The 16,437-nt window shown below is 55.6% G+C and overlaps 1 protein-coding gene across 1 annotated transcript; it reads left to right on the top strand.

Moving 5' to 3' along the window:
* Positions 1 to 1,338: 1,338 nt before the first annotated feature.
* On the top strand, positions 1,339 to 12,128 carry CDC37 (cell division cycle 37, HSP90 cochaperone). The gene is made up of 8 exons (XM_025863259.2): positions 1,339 to 1,531; positions 6,865 to 7,146; positions 7,484 to 7,592; positions 7,700 to 7,815; positions 7,903 to 8,025; positions 8,533 to 8,715; positions 8,811 to 8,882; positions 9,951 to 12,128. The coding sequence occupies exons 1-8, from the start codon at positions 1,430 to 1,432 to the stop codon at positions 10,104 to 10,106; spliced, it is 1,143 nt and encodes a 380-aa protein (XP_025719044.1). The 5' UTR covers positions 1,339 to 1,429; the 3' UTR covers positions 10,107 to 12,128.
* The last annotated feature ends 4,309 nt before the right edge of the window (positions 12,129 to 16,437 follow it).

Below are 16,437 nucleotides of genomic sequence, written 5' to 3'. Positions count from 1 at the left end.
CGTGCGCGCGCGTGCCCGGGCCTTGACGGCCGCTGAGATGCTGGACAGCCTGGCCAGCAGGGGGAGGGGGAGGGGAGGGGACTCCCCCGTCCCCGCCCGCCCACTCGCGGGTTTGAAAGATGCTCGAGGGGGAGGGGAGGCAGCGGGCGGGCGCTTTTGTCTGGATGGCCCCTCCCCTTCCCTGGGCAGGGGAATCCCCCCATCTCGAGTCTTTTAATCCATTCCCTCCAGCCCCTCTCTCCAAACACCCTCGCAAACACTAGTCCGGGGGAAAGCGCCCCTCACTCGAGGGGCCGGAGCACCTCCCATCCCACCCGCCCCCACGGAACGCCCTTTAATCTGAGATAATCCTGGCCCTAGGCTGCAACACGGCCTTTTATCCCAGTATCAAAACGAAGGTTGCGATGCACGCAAGTGTGCAGCTGGGTTCGCCCAAACTCGCAGTAATGGAGTCTTTAGAGTCCCGGCCAACTAAGGGGGCTGCAGACCGAAGGGGAGGGGCTACGAACGATTCTAGAGTACCACCACGAGGAAAGCTTCCATCCGCACCTCCACGATCCCCTTCCCGTCCCCCGGCTGCTTGCGGCTGAAGCACAGGCCTTTGGCTAGACATTAGCGACACCCAGCGACCGCACGGGGAGACGCCGCGGACAAGAGCGCGCGATCCGTTGCCTTGGGTGCGGGGGGAGGGTCCGGGTAATTTTAGACGGGGCGTGTGTGCGCGAATCCCGGCTCAGGAATGGCAGAGGATGGTGACGTGAGGGGGAGGCTGTGGGCCGAGCCAGGGAAACACCAGGTCCCAAGGCAGGACCACATCGCCCCCACATCCGACCCCCCAAGGGCAGGGCCATATCCCTCCTCCACTTAGACCTTTCCAGGGCAGGGTCCTGTACCCCTAAGACTGGGAAAATGCTCTGATCAGACACCCCTCCCCAGCGTAGGGTTAGGTCCTTTTTTCCCGGGGCAGGGGGAGAGGTCTTCCCGCCGAAGCCCGCCCCTGCAGTAGGCTCGGGCTGACGTCACTGCGGCGGGGCTAAGGGGACAATCCCCTGCTTCAGTCTCGCCACCTGCCCCGCCCCTAGCGTCCGCCGCAAACGCCCACCGGGGGGCAGCGGGAGATGAGGGGGGCTCGAGGTTGGAACGCCAGCCTGTATACCTCCAGGAGGTGCCCAGCGGAGACCCCGCGCCCAATGAGGCGGGGTCTTTACGGGGACTCCCAGGGGCCGGAACACGTGCGCCTGACCCTTTAAGGCAAGCCGGGTCGCCACTGCCGCCACCGCGGTTACTAGGGATATAACGTCATGCGCGGGCGGGGAACGTGCGCGCCAGGGAGGAAGCGGAAGGGGCGGGGCTCCGCAGGCCGAGTCTCTAGCGCTGCCGCCGCCAGAGTCAGACCCGGAGCCGGAGCGGGCTGAGCCGCCGAGGCAAGATGGTGGACTATAGCGTGTGGGACCACATCGAGGTGTCTGACGATGAGGACGAGACGCACCCCAACATCGACACGGCCAGCCTCTTCCGCTGGCGGCACCAGGTAGAATGCGCGTGCCCATCCCCTGCCCCCCCGCCCCCCCCGCCCGGGACTCCGCTCCAGAGTTCTGACCCCTGGTACTGCCAGGGACCCCCACATTGACACCTGGGGTTCCCAACGCGTAGTCTGGACTTTCAGTATCGCTTGAGGGGTTCCTCGATTCAACTCCAGAGCCCAGAACTGCCAGGGCGCTGAGTCCCTACCAGAGATCCCGGGCCTCCCCTCCGATTTCTGCATGGAACTCCCAGTTGACCCCTAGGGCACCTTTCTCCGAGTCTAAGTTGCTAAGATAAGCTTTGGGGGTGTTCTCTCAATCCCTTCTGGGACCTTCCACTTACATACAAAACTCTGCCTCGGAGTCTGGACCCTGATCCTATCCCGGGAGGCATTTCTGATCTTGGATGTACCATCCGCCACTCCCCAAATCCTAGAGTCCTCAGTACTTTGAATTTATTCTGAGATCTTCCTCCCAACAGAACAAGGAACTCTGCCCTCCCCTGAGATTTCTGTTGCTGGCTTGGGAGTCCAACCGATACCGGGGACCCCTTCCCTAGAATATAGACCGGTGCTCCACCAGGGCCTTCATTCTCATTCAGGACTGGAGTTTTGGAACCCATTTTCCCTCCAGACCAAACCACCGGTTCGACCCTGACGGAGCCTTCCAATTCCAGCCACTCTTTAGCGTCACCTACTGTGGACCCCATTTCCCATTATACCAGGAAACCCTACCCTGCAGGGCTTCCGGCCGGTCTAGAGCCCCTGCCCCTCCTTGGTATTGCAGGCCAGGCACTACCCACCCCCAACAGTTTCCTGTAGGAGCCTCTGGCAGCCTTGGAAGGTCTTATACCAACTCCAGTCCAGCACCCAAACCCACCCGGCCTTTCTCCTGACCCCAGCTCAGTCTGCTGCTCTCAGACACCCAGACTGTCCCTGCTCTCACTAGGGACCCTCCCAATTTGATTCCAGATTTACTGCCCCTTCTGTTACCTCTTTGCCCCCAAATCCAGATCCCAGAACCCTCCAGCCTCTCTCCCTGCCCAGCAGTGCTCACAGGCCAGCAGAAGAGCTCTCATAAATCCTACTACTCTAACCTCTTGCTCCCCCAAATCAGAGCTCCTACACCCACATGTGTATGTTATACTCTCACACTGAGGGCGAGCTATCTCACAGAACCTTCCAGTTAGGAATTCTTCGCCCCACCCTCGCATATGGCAACTCCCAGTCATTTACCCAGAACCTCCAAGAAGGGCCCTTCCCCGGTCCTGTGTTGTCTAGTCCCTGCATCTGGTCTCCAGTCCCAGTTCCAACCCTTACCGTAAAGCAGCAATCTCTTGGGTAGCATACCTGCCAGGCAAGCCACTGAGTGTAAGAAGAAAGTTCTAGCACTTCCATTTCTTGCCGTGTGTAACATTTTATTATGAAATGTTTGAGACCTGCGCAGAGCTCTAAAAAGATTATTCTTGGGAACACCTACTTCTGTCACATAAAGAGGTTAATCTATACAGCTGTCTGGAGAACATTTTGGTCCTGCTGGGTGGGAAGCCAGTGCCCTGTCTCCTGCAGAGTCCTCCCCACCACGCCTTCCTCCCTCCTGGCACAGAACCCTTTCCTGTCCTGCTGAGGACCCTGGGGCTGTAGTGGAGCCTAGTGAGGGTGGGGATGGGGGAGGGAAGATGAGCATCTCCAGCACCAGCTTCGGTTCGGCAAGCTTGGGTTCTAATCCCAACCCTACCACATACTGCTTTTACTCCCTGCCCCTAGAGACCATCCTGAGAATGAGATGAGATTAGGCCCGACAGGAAATTGGCTCAGGGCCTGGGAGGGAGTAAGCATATGGGAGCGTGAGGTGGGATTAATAAGAAGGTAGCCTGGTGAGCTTCTGAGCACAGGCCTGCACACCTAGGTTTGGTCCTGGCTCCGGAATCACTGACTTAATGGATGACCTCCAGCGACTTGTTTGATCTCTATGTTTCTCGGTTTCCCCAGCCGGGAATAAATTTTTTTTTTAATTTTTTTATTGTTATGTTAATCACCATATATTACATCATTAGTTTTTGATGAGCCGGGAATAAATATTAAGGGTATCTATCCGATAGAGTTCTTCTGAGGGGTTATCTGATTTATTTAATGTGTGTGATGTCTTTGGGTTAGATGGCATCTGGCATGTGATAAGCTCTCTGTAAACTTTAGTTGTTATTATGGTTATTATTCAGGTAATCTGTGCTGGGAAAGAAAAATTCCAGAGGTACCAGAAAGGGACCAGGGAGTCTCCCAGGCCCCTGCTCCCTGTCCTGATAGAGCTGATGTTACTGGTTTCTTGTGATTCCTTTAGTCGAACTGGATGGCGCTGAGGTTCTGGGAGCCTCAGGGTTTCTTTCTTTCTTTTTCTTTTTTAAGGTTTTACTTATGTGACAGAGAGAGACACAGCGAGAGAGGGAACACAAGCAGGGGGAGTGGGAGAGGGAGAAGCAGGCTTCCCGCCGAGCAGGGAGCCCGATGCGGGGCTCGATCCCAGGACCCTGGGATCATGACCTGAGCTGAAGGCAGACGCTTAACAGCTGAGCCACCCAGGCGCCCCGAGCCTCAGGTTTTCTATCTGTAAGGCAGGGGGGGGTGGGGACCCCCGCTCCCTGCTGGGGCGTCTGCTCAAGCCACCCCTCCCAGAGGTGTAAAGCCCGAGCTGGGCAGGCTCTGGGAGGCCTTTATTTAGCTTCAGTCTCCCTGGCGGCCACTCAGAGGACACTGAGAAAAGCTGGGTGGCCGCCCAGCAGGAACCAGCAGGGTGGTAGGTTCCTGCTGCCCCCTGAGGCCAGTGATAGTGCCAACCCCAGAGAGCCCCTCACAAGGCCGCAGGGAGCCTCCAGGGCAACACAAGCCCATCGTGGAGAAGGGAAAGTGGCAGAGCCCAGGGCCTCTTTCTCTTGTCTCCACGAGGCAAGGGCCTTCTCGACCTTTATCCACATGGGCAAAGTGAGACTCGCGACTGACTCTAGCAGTCCTGTGGGGCGTGAGTGAAGACTCCAGGTTTCCCAAGTCCCACCCACCGCAGGCCTGGCTCTGTGCTGGAACCAGGAGATACCGGCCTCAGGGAAGGCCCAGAAGTGAGTTGGGAGACCATTCTGGTGGCAGTGGCCATGATGATGGTGATAACAGTGGAACACGTTCGGTACTGAGTACTGGGTTGCAAGCAGTTTCCTGGGAGGAACTCCTGAGGCCCCATTCCCAAAGAGGAACGTCGAGGCTTGGGAGAGTTTTAAGTAAGTGTCTTAGCCAAGGTCACGTTGCCAGTAAGTGGCGGAGCTGGGTGACCTGACTGTGCAGTAACAACCACTCCCAGTTATTGAGCATTTACTCAGGGCTGGAAATCGATCTAAACACTTGAAGTACATTTTCTTGTTTGAGCCCCAGAATCGTCCCCAGAGAGAGAGAGATTGTCCCCTTCAATGGTAATGGCAGTCGCCAGCACGGGAATGGGGCTTGCTGAGCGTCCAGCACGGCTCTGGACTGTTGACTTTAACTTCTCATCTCCTTTGCTTCTCCTGGTGCCACCCTGTGAGGTTGGTGCGGTTGTCGCCTTTGACAGATGAGGAAACGGAGGTCCCTAGAGGTTAGGGGATTGACCCAAGGACACCCATCCTTTACTCTGGTGGCTGTGGGTATGACCCCACATTTGGGGCCCTGAGATTGTCCTCCAGCATGTTATCATGTCACCTGGGGATCATGAAGGGGCCTTTGGAGCACAGTGATGCGGCATGGGGGCTCTTGGGGGAGGCTCTGTTGAAGTCGAGACCTGGAGACAAAGTAGGTGGAGTGAGGGGAAGAGAGTTCCAGGTGGAAGGAACAGCCTGTGCAGAGGCCACGAGTCAAGAGCGAGCTGGTGCATTTGGGGAACCATGAGGGCTAGCATCTGCCTAGGACCCAGAGTTGGGAGAGGGAAGTGGGACCCAGGTCCTCATGGGGCCTTGGTGCCATCTGGGCAGCTTGGGGCAAGGGTCAGGGTTCCCATCTGAACCCAGACACTCCAGGCTGGGATGGCAGAGAGGGCTGCAGACAGATGTGGATATTTCAAAAAGACTGGCAGCTTCTGAGTCTGGCTTGGGGGAGCAGCGATGGAAAGTGGTCTCACCTCTCGGCTCAGTCAGTGGCTCTGGATTGATCAGGCACTGCTGAGAGCCAGGGGAGGTGATGGAGCCAAGCAGGGCTGGAGAGCAGACAGGGCCATGCCATGTGAGGTGGGGTCCAGTGGGGACCTAAGCGAGAGGGGGAATGAGAAGGGGCACCATCTGAGCTTGGGGTGCAGCAGAAGAGGAGGTCTGGGGAGCAACAGCTGGGGAAGGGGGGGACAGGAGGCTGGTGGGCACCGAGCTAAGGCTCAAGGAGGTGTGCAGGCCTGGAGACAGAGCTGAAGGGGCCTCGGGAGTGGTCCGGGAGCAGCGCTCTGCGTGGAGCGAATTGGAGAGACTTCTAGAAGTGAAAGTAGTCAGGACTGGGTAGCAGAGAGGGAGGGAAAAACAGGGTCAGTGAGCAGGCCTCAGCTAGGGGCAGAGGTGGCTCGAGGAGATTGCTGGGCAGGGGAGGGCACCCGAGTTTCACTGAGGGCAGCTCCAGGGAGGAGGCGGAGCCTGAGACCCCCATCCAGTATTTCAGTTTATTCATCCAGCAGCTGTTTCCTGAGTCTTTATTGTGTGCTTGTGTGTGAGACACAAGAGTGAGCAGATCCCCACCTCCATGGAGCCAGTATCCTGGGAGGGGGACAGGTGGAAAACACAGTAAATAATTGTCACCAGATGTTGGCAGGTAATGAGTGCTGAGGAGCAAGGTGACACAAGGCAAGAGTAAGGGGGGATTGCCATCTTCAGCAGGGTGGTCGGGGGGTCCTCATCTGTAAAGTGACATTTGAGCCAAGATGGTAAGGATGCGAGGGAGTAAGTGGTACGGGGGGGGGGGGGGGAAAATCCGGAAGGAGAGCTTTCCAGGCTGCAGAAACAGCCAGTGCAAAGGCCCTGATGTTGGCCGTGGGTTCAAGGAAAGATGAGGCGGCCAGTGTGACTAGAGGGAGCGGGGCAGATCCGCAGAGCCTTGTGGGTCATGGCTAGGACTTGGGCTTTTGCTGAGTGTTGCAGACGCCAGGGCGGGTTCTGGTTCTGAGCGGGCAGGCCGGTGGGGGGTGGGGGGCGAGCAGGCCCAGACTCGGGCGGGCGCAGGTAACCTGGTGGGGGTGGGAGCCGGCGGTCGGGCCACCGAGGGTGGTGCAGACATTCCCTGGGGCCGTCCCAGGTGCAGTGGGTGGGAGCCCCGGGTGGGGCGGGGCTGAAGGGCTGTGTCTGCCCCCCCAGGCCCGGGTGGAGCGCATGGAACAGTTCCAGAAGGAGAAGGAGGAGCTGGACAGGGGCTGCCGTGAGTGCAGGCGCAAAGTGGCTGAGTGCCAGCGGAAGCTGAAGGAGCTGGAGGTGGCCGAGGGCGAGGGCAGCAGCCTGGAGCTGGAGCGGCTGCGAGCCGAGGCTCAGCAGCTGCGCAAGGAGGAGCGGGGCTGGGAGCAGAAACTGGAGGAGATGCGCAAGAAGGAGAAGAGCATGCCCTGGAATGTGGACACGCTCAGCAAGGATGGCTTCAGCAAGGTGGGGGGGGGGTCCCCCTCACGCAGGGGCGGGAGGTGCTTGATGGTGAGATAGGAGCAGGGCTGGGGGGGGAGGCCTCTTCAGGTCAAGGGGTGGAGGAACAGGTGTGTGGGGCCGGGTGGACGAAGCACCCCACTGGTACTCCCCTCTGATCTGCCCGAAGGCCCTAGTCCGAGGCCACATGTGCCACACCCACGCTCCCGCCACACTGATGCTCATGACACCGTCACCACCTCCGCCGTGGAAGGGATGGGCGCTGCGGCCTCGGCCCAGCCGGCCGTGCTGGACGCGCCCTGCGGCCTCGCCCCAGCCCACTCCCCCTCTTGCCCCATCACAGAGCATGGTCAATACCAAGCCAGAACAGGCGGAGGAGGAGTCGGAGGAGGTGAGGGAGCAGAAACACAAAACCTTTGTGGAGAAGTACGAGAAACAGATCAAGCACTTCGGTGAGTTGGGCACCGGTTGGAGGGGGCCCACGGCGGGGGCGATGCATAGGACAGGGGCTGGCCCTCTGCCTCCGGGGCCCTTCAGCACTTTGCCAACACCTCTGTAGGCATGCTCCGCCGCTGGGACGACAGCCAGAAGTATCTATCAGACAATGTCCATCTGGTGTGTGAGGAGACAGCCAACTACCTAGTCATCTGGTGCATTGACCTAGAGGTGGAGGAGGTGAGTGGAGCCTGCCCCGGGACTGGGGAAGAGCCCTTCCCCGAGGCCGCCACTTGGTGACATCCTGCCTATATTCTCTCTGGGCAGAAATGCGCACTCATGGAGCAGGTGGCCCACCAGACCATTGTCATGCAGTTCATCCTGGAGCTGGCCAAGAGCCTGAAGGTGGATCCCCGGGCCTGCTTCCGGCAGTTCTTCACTAAGATCAAGGTAGCATCCCTGAGGAGCCGGGGTGGGGTGGGGTGTGGCTCTCTCCAGGGCACCAGCCTCAGTCTACAGGAGGGGTGGACACATGTCCACTCAGACTCACGGCCGTGGGATCAGAGCCTGCTCTGTCGGGAGGGCAGAGACGCGGAGGGGCCGGTGGTCGGCCCCCAGACAGAATTTAAGAGACAGGGGTGAGGCACAGAGTCAAGGATACCTCGGGGTTCCTTAGCTGAGCACCTGGAAGAACAGAGCTACCCGTGCTGAGGTCGGGGAGACTGAGGGCAGGGCAGCCCGTGCGGAGCGATCCAGAGCTCGAGTGAGGCGTGTTGAGTGTGAGGTGCCTGCAGGCCCACGTGGAGGAGGGGAGCGTGGCCGGTCTGTGGTTTGGGGGGGGTGGCGGGCAGGCAGGCAGGTGATCCGTCAGCACGGAGGCGACAGAGTGTCTGCGGGCCTGCAGCGGGCCGGTCCTGGGGCCGGCCCAGTGAACGGCTCTCGGCCCCAACCCTCCAGACAGCCGACCGCCAGTACATGGAGGGCTTCAACGATGAGCTCGAGGCGTTCAAGGAGCGCGTGCGGGGCCGCGCCAAGCTGCGCATCGAGAAGGCCATGAAAGAGTACGAGGAGGAAGAGCGCAAGAAGCGGCTGGGCCCAGGCGGCCTGGACCCCGTTGAAGTCTATGAGTCTCTCCCTGAGGTGCGGCTCCCCTGCCCTGGCGGTGGGGTGGGCAGTGGCAGGCGGGGCTCCCCCAGGGACCCAGGCCCTGACCCCCGGCCCATCTGCACCCACAGGAGCTCCAGAAATGCTTTGACGTGAAGGACGTGCAGATGCTCCAAGATGCCATCAGCAAGATGGACCCCACCGTGAGTAACAGCGCCCCAGGCCCGCCCACCAGCCGAGCTGTGCCTCCTGAGCAAGCGATGTGTCCTCCCCCCTCCAGCCCTGCTCCCCACTTGGCTGGGAGAAGCGTCCCTTGTGGGCTTCAGGGAGGAATAGGGGAGGCTTTTGCATCCATACACTGGTTTACACGTATCAAGCACCTACCATGTGACTACACCCAGCAGTGAACCCGGAACTTTCAGCGTGTCCCCTGCCATGGAGTGTCACCGCCCCTGTGGGCCATTTATGAGCCTAGTGGGCACACAAGGTTGGCCCCACCTTTGTCCAAGGAAGGGGCGCTCCTCCCTGGCCTTGGTTACCCCATCAAACCACAGTTTCTCTGGATACTGACTTGGAGCATGCGTGGGGTGGGGGGGGTCTGAGCTCACAGTAAACATTAGCTGCCGTTGTATGTACGTATGTATTTTAAAGTAAGCGCTGTGCTCGGCATGGGGCTTGAATTCATGACCCCGAGATCAAGAGTCCCGTTCTCTACTGACTGCACCAGCCAGGCGTCCCTAACTGTTGTTAATATTAGGAGCAGTGATCGTGCTGGTAGACAGGACCTCGTGTCTTAATAGACCTTGGTTTGACCCCATTCCTGCCGCTTGGCTCACTGGTTGGCCACACTGTGAAATGGGACTGGTTGCAGGATCTGGGCCAGGCTTTCTAGAAGCTTCCATGAAAAAGGATATCTAGACCAAGGGTCTTCACCCTGTGGTTCACAAGCTCACTGCCTGTCTTTAAAAGTAAAGTTTTACTGGAATGCAGCTTTATTCTGGACGTACACTATTTAAACTTGAATTCACCTTAAGTGAAACGTAAGGTTCTGGTCTTCACCTGCACTAGCCACGTTTGAAGGACTTGGCAGCCACGTGTGGCTGGTGGCTACCGTGTTGGACAATGCGTATTACAGACCATTCCCATCATTGCACAGTGCTCTGGACAGCTCTGGTCTAGAATAAGCAGTGAGCAGGCTTAAGGACGTGCAGGGGGATAGGCGGGCCACCTGGCAGGGGGGCAGCCCGGCCTCACCACCCTTCTCCCCACAGGATGCGAAGTACCACATGCAACGCTGCATCGACTCCGGCCTCTGGGTCCCCAACTCCAAGTCCAGCGAGGCCAAGGATGGGGAAGAGGCGGGCCCCGGGGACCCCTTGCTGGAAGCCGGCCCCAAGCCAGGCGACAAGAAGGATGTCAGCGCCTGACTCGCCCCAGCTGCTGCCCACCTGCCTGCAGGCCCCTGTGTGCCCCTTTTCAGAAAACAAAAATAGATGCCATCTCCCCAGCTCCTGGTTTCCTCCACTTTCGCTGCTCCCGCCCAGCCTGGGGCCGGGAGAAGGCCTGTCCCCACTCCCATTACCCCCACCTCCAGTGCTCATCCAAGTCTCTGCTTTGAGTCAAGGGGCTTCACTGTCTGCAGGATGCTACCCCGCCTCCCCCCCCCCCCTGCCATCAGCATTATGCCAAAGGCCTGGGGGTCCAGGGAGGGGCGGAGGTCGCTAGGCTGGTCCATGGGGTGGGGGGAGGGTCTCCAGCCCAGAGGCCTGCTCCAGTCACTATGGGCTCTGTTTTCACTGTTCATCTGCTGTCGAGTCTTCTATATGGTAAACAGCAATGATCTTCCAATAAAGGATTTCAGATGCTCAGGGGGGCGTCTCGAGGGCTGTTGACACAGCTCTTCTCTTGGAGTGGGAGGGAAACCCAGTGAGTGTTGGAGGCCTGGCCTCTGATGCCTCAGGCTTTATCCTTCAGCTGTCTGGGCAGCTCCCTCTATTCTGATTCTAGGCTCTTGCATGTGCTGTTCCACTGCCTAGAACATTCTTCCCCAGGATTCCTTTACATCAGAGTTCTCGGCCCCACCCCTCCACTTGGCTTGTCCCCCAGGCCTCCCTGCCACCGCCCATTCAGGAGCATCTTTCATCTCTGATCACTGCCCTTTGCACCCCTGGTCCATTTCCCCGTGCCCTCTGGCCTGCAGCCCGCCTCAGCCTATTCCCCTTCTCCTTCCCCATCGGACCCCAACAGGCAGTAACCAGAGGGCAGTCATGAACGCGTGAGTCAAGACACATCCCTCCCTGAGCAGAAGCCCAAAGTCTTTGCTCTGGGCAGCTCACAAAGGCCTGCACCATCTGCCCCGGTCTCCGTATCCTCCCCTCTGCTCGCCCTCTCTCCCCCTCCCTCCTTGCGGGTCCTTGAGCACTTTAAATTTATCTTTATCAATGTGACCTTGGGCAACTTATTCAGCCTCCACATTACCTCCCCCTCCACTGCACAATGAGTAACGTTAGTGCCTTTCTCCTGGGGGTAGCGCTAGAATGAGATCATGCCACAGGCAAGCAGGACGCCTGGCACTCAGATGCTCAAAATGTGGGCCTTGGCGTGTGCCTGCCTCTCTCCCTGAACACCCCTCCCTGCAGCCCTTGTGGGGCTCCTTTAAAAAGTAATAATTGGGCCACAGGAAAGGGCCTAAGGAATAGTATGATGAACAAGGACATCAGTTTAGGATGAAACCGAGCAGCAAGGCCCTCTGCCTGCCCCTTCCGGGGGACCCCACCCCTGGCAGCTGCTTGTCCCTCAGGCCAGAGCTCAGTGCCACCTCTTCCCCGGGGCCCTCCTTGGCCCACCCGAGTTGCCCCTAACACTCGACCAGGCAGCTTGCCTCACCAGCCATGTGCCAAGCTTTGCCGACCTGTGTGCTGTCCTCTCCCTGGTGCTGTGAGCACCACCAGAGCTCAAACTGAGTCTTCCGTGGTCCTGAGGTACTTACAGTACCTTGGAGGGACTCGGGCCCTCGGGGGGGTGCTCAGTAAACCTCTACTAAAGCAGAGAGCCCTAGATGCTGTTGTGTGCAGGCCGACGGCCGCCAGGGGGCAGTGGTGAGCCGCAGCCCCGGCTGGCATCCCCTAAAGGTTTTCTACGGTGGGAATGGCAGGCGCAGATCTGCAGGATCTGCAGGGCTTGGGGAGGAGGAAGGCATCTTAAGGCCCTGGGTAAACCTCGCCCGTCCAGGATCCATCCAGGATTGGCAACTTCATTATTTACTGTGAAAGCTTTCAAAGATGGAATCCATATTACTGGTTTTTCCTTTTGCCTCAGGCTCCAATATAACTCAGCACTGTTATGGATTCTCTACTTAAAATTTCAGTATTTTGTTCATGGGTGGTTCCCCCCCCCCACATTGTGCTTTTTAAAAAATATTGCATTAAAGTATTTATCTTGGTTACTGAGCTTTTTGGCGCCCTCTGCTTTCATGCCTCACCTCCCTCACCCTAGTGTGGGCTCTCCTAAGAGGATTTAAAACATCAAATGCTATTAAGAGACACTCGGGGGGACTAGCTCTGTCTCTGCTCATCCCCCACCCAAGCGGTTCCCCGTCCCCAATCACAGGAGCCCATGGGAACCCACTGCCCACACTTTCTTCTGACTCCTTCCAAGGTTTCCTTTTGTAAAATTGAATGTGTTATTTTATTTTTTAAATTGAATGTGTTCTTATCCCCCTCCTCTCCTTTACCTAAAACATAACACGTTCCACATTCTGAAATGCATCTTGCTTTTTTCACTGAGCAATATGACCTGCAGACCCCCCTTTATCAGTCCATCAGCACTTGCTCATTCTGTCCTGTGTGGAAAGCTCTGCGGTGTGCCTATCTCGGTGTTGGTTTCATTCGGGGGTTTTCCAGTCTCTTTACAAGCAAGAAATACCCTCGTGCACCATTTCCCATAAGCACAGGCATCCTACCTGTAGGAAGAATTCCCAGAAGCAGGATTGCTGGGTCTCAAGTGAGAAACAGAATTCAACTCAAAAGGGTTTCAGAGAACAAACCGTAATGAAGGCATTGATGTCAGGGATGTGAGCCGGGTTGGAGAACCAACAAATGTTATGTCGAGTGTATTCGTTTTCTACAGCTGCTGTAACATAACGGCAAACTTAGTGCCTTCAACACAAATTTATTTATTTTTTAATACTTTTTTTTTAAAGATTGTATTTATTTATTTGACAGAGACATAGTGAGAGAAGGAACACAAGCAAGGGGAGTGGGAGAGGGAGAAGCAGGCTTCCCGCGGAGCAGGGAGCCCGATGCGGGGCTCGATCCCAGGACCCTGAGATCATGACCTGAGCCGAAGGCAGACGCCGAACGACTGAGCCACCCAGGCGCCCAACACAAATTTGTTGTCTTCCAATTCTGCAGCTCAGAAGCCTGACACTAGTCTCGCTGGGTTAAGGTCAGGACATTGGCAGAGCTGTGATCCTTCTGGAAGCTCAGGGTGGGATCCATTTCCTTGCCTTGCTCAGCTTCTAGAAGCTGCTCACATTCCTTGGCTCCCGGCCCTTCCTCCATCTTCAAAGACGGCGAAGATAGGCCCTCATATCCTATCACTCTGACTTCTTTTTCTGCCTCCCCCTTCCACTTTTTTTTTAAATTAAGATTTTTAATTTTATTTATTTGAGAGAGAGAGCTGGAAGAGGGGCAGAGGGAGAGGGACAGAGAGAATCTGAAGCGGACTCCACACTAAGCGTGAGCTTGACACAGGGCTCAATCTCACGATCATGATCTGAACCAAAACCGAGTCAGTCACTCAACTGACTGAGCCACCCAGGTGTCCCCCCCACCCTTCCACTTTTAAAGATCCTTGTGATTACCTTGAGCCCAAAAGGGATAATCTTCTTACCTTAAGACCAACTGATTAGCATCCTCAATTTCCATCTGCAATTTTACACTTATTTTTTAAAAGATTTTTATTTATTTGTCAGAGAGAGAGAGAGAGAGAGCACGCGCATGAGCAGGGGGAGGGGCAGAGGGAGAAGCAGGCTCTGCGCTGAGTGAAGAGCCCCATGTGGGACTCCATCCCAGGACCCTGGGATCATGACCTGAGCCGAAGGCAGACATTTAAGCGACTCAGCCACCCAGGCATCCCTCCATCTGCAAGTTTAATTCTCCCTTTTTATGCATCTCCCTAACGAAGCATAACATATTCACAAATTCCAGGGATTAGTTCCTACATGGGCATTTTTGGGGGTCTGTTACTCTGCCTGCCACAGGGAGGCACCACATCCAGGGCTCAGGCGCGTGGACAGGAAACAGAATGAGCAGAACTCAATGAGATCTGGAGTCATGAAGAAGGCACTCCTTGCAGAATATGTGGTCGCAGAGATACAGCCACTGCCCACACCACACTGTAGCCAGCAGGGAGGGAGTAGAGGAATAGATATCCCTCCTTGGTCTCCCACTTCTGGTCTCTAGCCAGGCTTCCCCGTTGGCAGAACCCACCCGAAGCCAGGGATGTGGAAGCTGGGTGAAGCACGTTGATTTCTTGTGGCCACAGGAGGAAGCCCTCAATACACAGCTGCTCATAGGGGGCGCCTGGGTGGCTCAGTCGTTAAGCGTCTGCCTTCGGCTCAGGTCATGATTCCAGGGTCCTGGGATCGAGCCCCACATGGGGCCCCCTGCTCGGCGGGAAGCCTGCTTCTCCCTCTCCCACTGCCCCTGCTTGTGTTCCCTCTCTTGCTGTGTCTCTCTCTGTCAGATAAATAAAATCTTAAAAAAAAAAAAAATACACAGCTGCTCATAGGCAACAAATATCCTGGGTGCTGGGGATAGAGCCTAGAACAAGTTACTCCTTACCTGGCCAACTTCTTCCCTCCCTACCACTTACCACCTCCCAACATATCATAAAACCCACTTATTAGTATTTATCTGGTTTATGTCCACTCCCCGGAGGCAGGGATTCCTGTGCTTTGCTCATGGCTAAATCCTCAGATCCTAGAGCACAGCACACAGTAGGCGCTCCGTGTGTGTTTTTATTTTTATTTTTATTTTATTTTTTTAAAGATTTTATTTATTTATTTGACAGAGAGATAGAGAGCACAAGTAGGCAGAGTGGCAGGCAGAGGGAGAGGGAGAAGCAGGCTCTCCGCTGAGCAGGGAGCCGGACGTGGGGCTCGATCCCAGGACCGCAGGATCATGACCTGAGCCGAAGGCAGCCGCTTAACCGACTGAGCCACCCAGGCGCCCCAAGTGTGTGTTTTTAAATTGCGGTAAAATGTACATTCCATAGGGCGCCTGGGTGGCTCAGTCGTTGGGTGTCTGCCTTCGGCTCAGGTCATGATCCCGGGGTCCTGGGATCGAGCCCCGCATTGGGCTCCCTGCTCCGCAGGAAGCCTGCTTCTCCCTCTCCCACTCCCCCTGCTTGTGTTCCCTCTCTCACTGTGTCTCTCTCTGTCAAATAAATAAATAAAATCTTTTAGAAAAAATGTACACGCCATAAAATTAACCATTTTAACCTTTTTTGGATGTGCGATTCAGTGGCTTTAAGTACAAGAAATTGTTCCCGTTAAACATTTAACCCCTCATTCATAAAATATCTGTAATTTTGTGACTGGCTTATTTCAATTAACGTAATGTTTTCAAGGTTCATCCGTGGTGTAGCGTGTATCAATTTCATTCCATTTTAGAGTTGAATAGTATTCCATTGTAGGATACACCATATTTTGTTGACCATTCATCCATCGCTTGAATTGCTTCCACTTCTCCGTTACTGTGAATAATACTGCTCTGAACATGGGTGTGCAAATATCTCTTTGAGTCCTGCTTTCTTTTGCATATGCACCCAGATGTGGAATTGCTGGATTACACGGTAATTCTACATTTAACATTAGGAACCACTAAACCATAAACATATTCTGAATTCAGTAATTCAATGTCAAGGGCCCAGAAGCAGAGTAAGAACTTGCCCTCAAAAATCCTTTTCTGCCTTTTCAATTCGGAACCATGTGAATGAATTACTTATTAAAATAAGTAATCCTTGGGCGCCTGGGTGGCTCAGTTGGTTGGGCGGCTGCCTTCGGCTCAGGTCATGATCCTGGAGTCCCGGGATCGAGTCCCGCATCGGGCTCCCTGCTCAGCGGGGAGTCTGCTTCTCCCTCTGACCCTCTTCCCTCTCGTGCTCTCTATCTCTCATTCTCTCTCTCTCAAATAAATAAAATCCTTAAAAAAAAGTAATCTTTTTATTTTTATATTTATTTTTTTAAGATTTTATTTATTTATTTGACAGAGAGAGACACAGCAAGAAAGGGAACACAAGCAGGGGGAGTGCGGGAGGGAGAAGCAGGCTTCTGGCCAAGCAGGGAGCCCGATGTGGGGCTCGATCCCAGGACCCTGGGACCATGATCTGAGCCGAAGGCCGACACTTAATGACTGAGCCACCCAGGCGCCCCCCCAAAAATAAGTAATTCTTTTAAAAAAAGAACGACGGTATAAGAATGTTTCTTGGCACCACTTGGAAACCACATTAACTGTCCATCCATGGGAGAAGAGACAGATGAATTGTAGCCTATTTTTTAAAAAAAAATTTTATTCTTTTATTTATTTATTTATTATTCTTATTTTTAAGATTTTATTTATTCATTTGAGACACAGATATACAGAGAGAGAGAGAGCATGAGCAGGGAGAGAGGCAGAGGGAGAAGGAGAAGCAGGCTTCCAGCTGAGCCAGGAGCTCGATGTGGGGCTCGATCCCAGGACCCTGGGATCATGA

Source organism: Callorhinus ursinus, unplaced genomic scaffold (genome assembly GCF_003265705.2).
Source record: "Callorhinus ursinus isolate GAN/ISIS: 27379988/994484 unplaced genomic scaffold, GSC_fseal_2.0 scaffold82, whole genome shotgun sequence".
Taxonomy (NCBI): Eukaryota; Metazoa; Chordata; class Mammalia; order Carnivora; family Otariidae; genus Callorhinus; species Callorhinus ursinus.
This window is presented reverse-complemented; position numbering and strand designations above follow the sequence as displayed.